General features: G+C 42.2%; 1 protein-coding gene across 1 annotated transcript; it reads right to left on the bottom strand.

Moving 5' to 3' along the window:
- Positions 1 to 18: 18 nt before the first annotated feature.
- On the bottom strand, positions 19 to 8,366 carry mmp19 (matrix metallopeptidase 19). The gene is made up of 9 exons (XM_061784003.1): positions 8,061 to 8,366; positions 7,897 to 7,982; positions 6,807 to 6,937; positions 4,624 to 4,836; positions 4,274 to 4,519; positions 2,861 to 2,989; positions 1,772 to 1,936; positions 539 to 666; positions 19 to 467 (listed from the first exon to the last, which is right to left on the bottom strand). Exons 1-9 carry the CDS (start codon positions 8,262 to 8,264, stop codon positions 243 to 245), a joined length of 1,527 nt encoding a protein of 508 aa, XP_061639987.1. The 5' UTR covers positions 8,265 to 8,366; the 3' UTR covers positions 19 to 242.
- Positions 8,367 to 8,673: the final 307 nt, after the last annotated feature.

An 8,673-nucleotide genomic window follows, 5' to 3' on the forward strand; every position in this document is an offset into this window, starting at 1 on the left:
TCATAATTAACACAAATGTTTGAGAAAGAGAAAAAAACATAGGCCTCCCTTTAATTTCTCCAGACATCATACAAAATCTTACAGAATTTTCACAGTCACAAAAGTACAACAAGGAGCCGAATAATCCAATAGGGTGAAAGACAATCCTTAATGTTCTGTTCAGTTTGCGTGCTTGTCCGAAATGCCCCGCTGGAGCAAACCCCCATGCTTTTTGGAGTCTGCTGCCCTCTGTAGAGCGACCCTCAACATCCCATCCAGCGCTCTTCCTTGCTCAGTGGGTATCCTCTGTCCACCCTCAGCAGATCGTTGACACGCCAATAGTCATCTCCCTTGAAGAAGTACACCTTGCCGTTGGTCCAGGTGAAGGCGGCGTCCGGGCTGGACGGTACGCCGGTGAAGAGCGTGGACAGCGGCCTGGGAGTTAATGTGTTGTACTTGAGCTCGTCCCACTGCCAGAAATTAGAACCCTGCGAGCAAACAGATGCCATGAAAGTACAGCCCTGGGAGCACATGAATGAGGAGCAGGATCAAGATTTACCTTGATAAAGATCAGCCTCTTGTTGTTCTCCAGGTAGAAAGCCGCATCAATGCTAGGAGAGATGCGGTGCACTTTCTTAGGGTAGCCGTAGTCCAGCACAAAGCCAGAATACCGCCACACTTTACTACCTGAAGTAGATGCAAAAACAGCACACTTGGACAACACAATGCATTGATGCCAATGTGGCACTTTTGTTGCTTGTCCTCTAATGATACACACACGCGCACAATATCACTTCAGATCAGTTATATTTAACTTTTAAGTCGAATACATTTACTTCTGTTGTTAAACATTTATGCAGAATTTGTATTTCTTTTGTGTGCATTTTCATTTCATCATTTAAGTACAGTTTTCTTCATTTTCCTATATTAAAGCGCAGTGTAATGTTCAAACTGTGCAAAATGTTTCAGGGGCTTACAATTATATGAAATCTACTTTCTCGGAATAAAACGTCTCATTTATGATAAACACTTGGGCCTACTTATTATTATTGTATTTTAATGTTGGTCGTGATGTTATTACTTGGAGAGCTAATTAATGTTAGAGCTAAGTTTAGAACTAAAACTTTAGTTCTGAGTTTAAAACTATGAGCTACGTTTTTTTAGGTGGTACTTGATGTAAAAGGTTTGCGAACAGCTGCTCTAAACGACGTATTTGAAACCTCGCCCGGTTCAATTTTCCTGTTCTATTGGCAGATTTCATTACTTTTCCCCTCTTTTTTTCCATCAGCCTTTGCAGTGCAGCAACTTTTGAAAAGTGACTCAAACGCTACAGCGCACACATTGTCCTCTTTAAGTGACACAAAATTAATTTGTCTGTCATGGTCAGAAAAACACAGAAACTGTAAAAAAAAGGCATTGTGATTTGCTAAATTGACTCGATACATTTAAATAACTAACAACAACCACAGTTAAACCCCAACAAATATAGATTTGAATACAAGTATATGATGAATAAACCTATTGTGTGTTGTGTTCATATTATAATTATAAATGCAATATAACAAAATAAAAAATATATATAACACTATTCAAAATGAACAAATTCCTATATTTTGTTTGCTGAGAAGGCTTGTCAGTCTGAGTAATGCAAATGTTCTGCATAATTATGCAATGACATCATCACGCATTTGTATGGTCATTTAGCAACAAATGGAAGCACCTTGATCAATATCTCCTGAAAATGAGGTGCCAACACTGAATGTAGTAACTGCAAAACAATCAGGTGGTTTACCTTTAAGAAAGTACGTCTTATGGGTCCTTGGAGAGTGCACTGCTGCATCCAGGTTCCCAGGGAGCTCCTTCCACAGCCTGTTGATCCTTAACGGCGGGTTGTGTCCCAGATCAGATATGGTCCACATGTAGTTCCCACTGAAGGCAAAGGTCTTCCTCCAAGGACCTGATCGAACAAATCGAGACGTCCTACCCCAGTGATTCTCAATGTGTTACCACTACTGCTACTCTCTAGTGGTATGTGAAAGAAGCGCTGCCTAAGTACAGTTCAGTTGTATTTAACTGTATTACATTTGCATCTAATCTTTAAAGTGTTTGGTAATTTTTTAAATCTTTTTTCCACATTTGACTCTATGCCTATGGAAGTGATTCTCAAATTGTGGTACGCTTACTAGTTGTACGCTAGTAGTATGCAAAATAATTACTGCCTAAGTAAGTCTTTAATCTTTGTTTTTAAACATTTGTTAAGTTACAATTTCTATATAACATTTATGTGCAATACATTTTAATTGAATCATTTTTCAAGTAATGTTTGTATTTTCCTACAGCAGTGTTACAGTATCTGTTCAAACTATGCATAATGTTACAATGGCTTGCAATAATAATAAACTTTAGAACTAATACCTCTGTCTTGTTTTTGATGAACACTTAGGCCAACTACGCTACCGTATTTTGATGGTGGCCGTATTGTCTGAGATGGTACTTAATGTCAAAAGTTTGGGAACCACCACTCTAACACACAAACCTACCTAAAGCCCTAATCCCCAAACCTAAAAATAACCCCTAGTCTGAACCAAATTTTAACCCCCACAGTGAATCCCCCTCCCCCAATGCTGGACCCTATCCAAACCCTAACTACGTACCTAATTGTAACCCTTACTTTAACCCCAAGCCATAATCCACATTGTAATTTTTAACCTAAATCTTTACCATATGGACTAAAAATAGAAAGTGTGACTGGCTGCTTGTGCGTTGAAAGTTTTCTTCCCAAGCACAACTGCCCTTAAGCAAGGCACTAAAGCCTTGGGTAGAGCTTATTATTTGTTTGTTCATGGTGCGAATATGATGTTTCAGGCGTCTGGCATCGTACCGAGCATGATGCTGTCGAGTGTGGCCGTGCACAGGTCAGGGACGCTCTCGGTGCCACTGCTGCTTTCTTCAGTTGGAAAGACACCGTCTGAAGTTGTTGGACTGGATGCAGTTCCGGTGGTGCGTTTGCCTGGAACAAAGAAAGTTATTCTGGTTATGGAGCAATTGTTTATTCAGTTTGAAAAATCTGTTCCGATATCAATTACAGACACAGTTGAGAACAGAATATGCAAAATCAATGAAATTGTCTGATATTGCTACTGTAAGTAATCATCCATCCAGCCATCCATTTTCCACATCCCAGCTGAGAGGCGGGGTACACCCTGAACTGGTCGCCAGCCAATCGCAGGGCATGTAAATAATTATTTCATTTATATATTATTGCATGTATAATGAGATTAAAACAATTATCCATCCATTTTAGCACTTCATCATTAGGCTAAAATGGATCCTAACTCAGCTGATTTTGGACGAGAGGCGTGGTACACCCTGGACTGGTCGCCACTCAATCTCTGGGTTCATATGGACAAACTCCAGTCACAGTCCAATTCACACTTATGGACAATTTATGTGAGCAAATGCAAACTCCACATATAGATTTTAAGGTGATATTCAAACCCAGATCTCTTGACTGTTAGGTGGAATTGCTAACCACTACTGCATGGTGACCATAATAATAACAATAGTAGTTGTAGTAGTAGTATAATAATTTTCATCCATTTTGAGTGCCAAATTAATTCAATGTTGTCAATGTTATGTTTTGGAAATTGTAACATACAAATAAATATACTGTAAATATTACTAGTAATACAAATTGTATTTAGTCATGTTTTGGTTTATTAGTAATATGTTATAATAATGAATACACATACATACATACATACATACACACACATTTTTATTATTGTTGTTTTTGTAATTATGGGCAGCATGGTGAGGAGTGGTTAGCATGTCTGCATAACAGTCAGGAGATCTAGGTTCGACCTGTCTACGTTTGCATTGTTCTCCCTTGGGTGGATTTTATTCTTTTTCTTTTCTTTTATTAATACAATTATTATATAATAATTATTATAAAATTAAAATAATATTGGCACTAAAATAGTATTTGTAACAAAGACCAATAACAGAGCCCCATAATATTTTACATTTTGCATATTCTATATCGATAAAATATATATATGTACGTGATCAAGGCTCATAGTTTTAACACGGCCATGACATTAGGCACACCTGAACCTGCTCTTATCTAATGAGCAATTTTTATATTTGGTGACAGTGATTAAAAACAGCTGTCGGTATGCAACGACAACAGAGCAGCATCGCGTTCAACAGTATCTACTGAAGCGACCTGTGTACAGTATTTCAACTGTTTCCATCAGTTATATGGGCAGTGTTTTGAAATGAAATGACTTACCATACAGTGCCTGGATGCCTTGCACATCATCGAAGTGCAGCTTGAAGTTGCTACGGTAACCAATATAGACCGGCGCCATTAGAGCACTTCTGAACTGAGAGTGAGCCAAGCCGAGAGCGTGGCCGATTTCGTGAGCCGCCACGATTCGCAAATTAGAGCCGTGGTACGTCCCCTCCGTCCAGAACTCGTCCTCGTCGAAGTGGACCATTCCAGATTCTGGCGCCTCTGCGTGGGCAAGTACATTACCTGCAGGGAGTAGATGATGAGGAGGAGGAGGAGGAGGAGGATGCAGGAGCTACAATGCATAAAAAAATGTCACCAAATGTCAGCACAGAGATGAAAAGCCTAACCGCGGCCATCGAACGGGGAGGCGCAGTAGCCATCTCTCTTGTGGAAGCCGATCCTGATGTCACCTCTTCCGTATTCCACCTCTCTGAAGGTCAAATCAGTCATGTCGCTCCAGTACTTGAAGGCATCCCGGATGGCTGTTTTCACCAGGGCCTTCTTCATGTCAGGTGTGTAGTTGTAAATGCGGTAAGTCAGACTCTTCTTCCTCCAGCGACCTGAGAAAACGCACAATGTTGGGCCAGATCTGGGGTGGGCAAACTTTTGTACTCAAGGGCTACAACTGACTTGAAAACAAACAGATGTACCAGGTCATAAAACAAAGAGAATTACATGTTGTATATTTCAAACAAATACAGCTTTGCCTTAGGAACGTTCACTTAGCATAATGCTAACAAACAATGCAAGATGCCATTGAGGGGTTCATAAACAGCATCGGCGTCACTATAATATAACCCTTTGAGCTACGAATAATTGAACACAAACAGCGGTGCAACACACGTAACACATGTAGACAAACAAGAGAATGATACTCACAGGCATATTTTCTTTATCCTCTGCAGAGAGCGACCAATATTACTGCAGCTTACTGAGGAGTGACTTTCTCCATTTATATCTTCCATCCATCCATTTTCTGAGCCGCTTATCCTTACTAGGGTCACGGGCGCGCTGGAGCCCATCCCAGCTATCATCGGGCAGTAGGCGGGGTACACCCTGAACTGGTTGCCAGCCAATCGCAGGGCACATACAAACAAACAACCATTCGGATTCACATTCACACCTACGGGCAATTTAGAGTTGTCAATTAACCTACCACGCATGTTTTTGGGATGTGGGAGGAAACCGGAGTGCCTGGAGAAAACCCACGCAGGCACGGGGGGAACATGCAAACTCCACACAGGCGGGGCCGGGGATTGAACCCCGGTCCTCAGAACTGTGAGGCAGATGCTCTAACCAGTCTCCACCGTGCCGCCTCCATTTCTATCTTATATTTATGTCTTTATTCTCCTTTATTCTCCAGGGGTCCAAGGCGTGCACACCAAATGGAGTAGCACAATGTAAATGGTAAATGGATTGGACTTACATAGCACTTTATCAACACTATCAATACACTGAAGCAAAAAAAGTGGCAACATCCATCCATCCATTTTCTGAGCCGCTTCTCCTCACTAGGGTCGCGGGCGTGCTGGAGCCTATCCCAGCTGTCATCGGGCAGGAGGCGGGGTACACCCTGAACTGGTTGCCAGCCAATCGCAGGGCACATAGGAACAAACAACCATTCGCACTCACAGTCATGCCTACGGGCAATTTAGAGTCTCCAATTCATGCATGTTTTTGGGATGTGGGAGGAAACCGGAGTACCCGGAGAAAACCCACGCAGGCACGGGGAGAACATGCAAACTCCACACAGGCGGGGCCGGGGATTGAACCCGGGTCCTCAGAACTGTGAGGCTGACGCTCTAACCAGTCGGCCACCGTGCCGCCCCAAAAAGTGGCAACATTTTAAAAAAAAAGTTTCATTCTGTCGATTGTACTTATTTACATCATTACAATATTATTGTGCTATATTTCTTATTAAAAAGCATTTTTGTTGATATTTCGGGGAGGCCGGAATGGATTAATGGCATTTCCATTGATTTCAATGGGGAAAGATGAATTGTTTATTTTACTAATAGTTGTATTTTAACATTTAAAATACATTTTTTTATCATTTTTATTGTATTAGATGTATGAATAACAAATATTGAAAAGAAGAAATACATTTAGATCCATCCCTTCATTTTCTCTACGCTTATCGTGTTTAGGGTGGAAGAGCTAGAGCTTATCCCAGCTGACTTGGGGCGAAAGGCAGACGACACCGTGCACTTTTCGCCAGTCAGTCACAGGGCACACAAAGAGCCGGACAAAAATTCACAATCACATTCACAACTGAACTGAACCCATGCTGCCGGCACCAAAGTCAGGCAATTTAAGTAACCTTTTTTAGGAAAAATGACTAAATGAATGCAACACATATTACAGGACTCTTGATCATGTACTGTAGATGAAGCGGGTTGGATTGAAGAACGGAGCGGTCTGTACTGCATGTGCGTACGCCTGGTCCAGATGTTCGCACAAGAAGAATACTATTGACTATCAACCTTTTCAACACACTTCTGTGCAACATAAACATTATAGAATTAGTCACCCATCACTCTGTATCTGGGCTGTTTCTTGTTGAAGGGGTCTTCCAGGCCACAGCGAGGCTGCCTCATCACAGCCAGGGTGGCTTCGTCCAACTCGCCACTGGGGGGCAGATCATTCACCCTTTGGAAGATTCTGATGACAAAAAGGGATCCAACTCGAGTCAGTGGGAACAGAGAAGAGTTCACACTTATGGCCACAATATTAGGTACACCTCCACATACTTGGATTCAACACAACAACTCTGTCAAATAATCTGCCTTTACAATAGTGTTGGATTGATACTGTTCAAGATGTCATTATTTAACACTACTGTATGTTTATTATTTTGGTTGTAGATTGCAATAGATTGCATATTACAGGGGTGTCAAACTTCATCATGGGCCACGTCATAGTTAAGGCTGTCCTCAGGGGAGGCAGTTATTACGGTGAAAACGTGTAAATGTAAAATCGGCAGGGGTGTAACGTACGGTAAAAATCACATCACAGTTTGGTACGGACCTTGGTTTTAAATGTATGGTTCGGTGCACATTGGGTCGAGGAAAGGAACGAAATGCAAAACAAACTATCTTTTGTGTAACCAAGGACAGATTTAACATTGACAGCTTAAATCTTTTCTTTTCAGGAAAGTGCAACATCATTCATTCATTCATTCATTTCCCATACCGCTTATCCTCACTAGGGTTGCGGGGGTGCTGCAGCCCATCCCGCCTGACTATGGGCGAGAGGCGGGGTACACCCTGAACTGGTCGCCAGCCAATCGCGGGACACATACAGACAAATAATCATTCGCACTCACATTCACACCTACAGGCATTTCCCCAACATTTGGTTATCATTTTTTTGACGGGGAATTTTGAGACACATAAACATGGAGGGCCCGTTCTGGGGTTTGACACCTGTGGTGTAGAACTTTACTACACCAATATTCTTGCATTTGTATGCAAGTAGCTAAATAGCATAACATAGGATAATCTCAACATAATAAGCATACTAAACTGCTGCAAACTGCACCTTATTATTATTTAGCAGCACAAGGGAAGCAAAATATTAGGAACAGTACTAACTATCAATGTAACTGCCATCAAAGTTACCTGAGAGCTTCAATGACCCCCTCCAGGTAGCTGGGGTCCTGTGGATCCGTGGGCTCATTCAGGTAGCCATACTGCTTCAAATAAGCCTGTGGTGCGCATTAACAAACAAGTTGAGTTCCTGCAATTGTAGTTCAAATTGTAGTTCACACTAAATAGCGTCTTACCTGCGCCTCATTCAGTTCCTTCCACTGCACCACTGCATAGAGTGAACCGCTGCAACCGAGCAGCGCGAGCAGCGCGAGCAGCCCACTATGCTCCATCTTTGAGGTCTGAGGTTTCCTACCCAAAAATCCACACTGGAGTGCTCGAACCTGCACTTTTAAAGTGGGCCCGACGTGTGACTCAGCCCTGTGGAGACAATGAGCCATTGGTGAAGAATGTAGATTTGAGGAACAGGCTGCACTAAATGTGTGTGTGTGTGTGTGTTTGCGGTTGGCCTGTCCAGCTGCTCAGAGAGGAGTCACAGCACTGTGCAAGCATGTGTCGAGTAAACAGGCTGCAGGCAAGATCTAGCAGAGGAACTCTCTAGGAGGGGGAGATAAAATGCAATAAAAACTTGAATGCAGGGACGCGGTTCAAATACAACCTGATCAGGGACGTAGGTATTTATTAGCTGGAAAATGCAATCGGGACATAGCCCGAAGCCTCGCACAGTTCCACTACAAATTTGAGAACAATAAATCACATCGATAGTCATCTCTAGGCTTCTGTTGCACAATTTATTTATGCTCTTTTATTAGCTGGCAGAAGCAGGGGCATGGTGCCCACCCCACCAGT

This window comes from Phyllopteryx taeniolatus, chromosome 9 (assembly GCF_024500385.1).
Source record: "Phyllopteryx taeniolatus isolate TA_2022b chromosome 9, UOR_Ptae_1.2, whole genome shotgun sequence".
In the NCBI taxonomy this organism is placed as follows: domain Eukaryota; kingdom Metazoa; phylum Chordata; class Actinopteri; order Syngnathiformes; family Syngnathidae; genus Phyllopteryx; species Phyllopteryx taeniolatus.

Coding starts and splice junctions, on each gene's coding strand:
- mmp19 (XM_061784003.1), bottom strand. CDS start 8,264: ATGGCTCATTGTCTCCACAGGGCTGAGTCACACGTCGGGCCCACTTTA. Junction 4,837..6,806: donor GCCCAGATACAGAGTGATGG/GTGACTAATTCT, acceptor GCGTTTTCTCAG/GTCGCTGGAGGAAGAAGAGT. Junction 4,520..4,623: donor CTCCCCGTTCGATGGCCGCG/GTTAGGCTTTTC, acceptor TACTCCCTGCAG/GTAATGTACTTGCCCACGCA.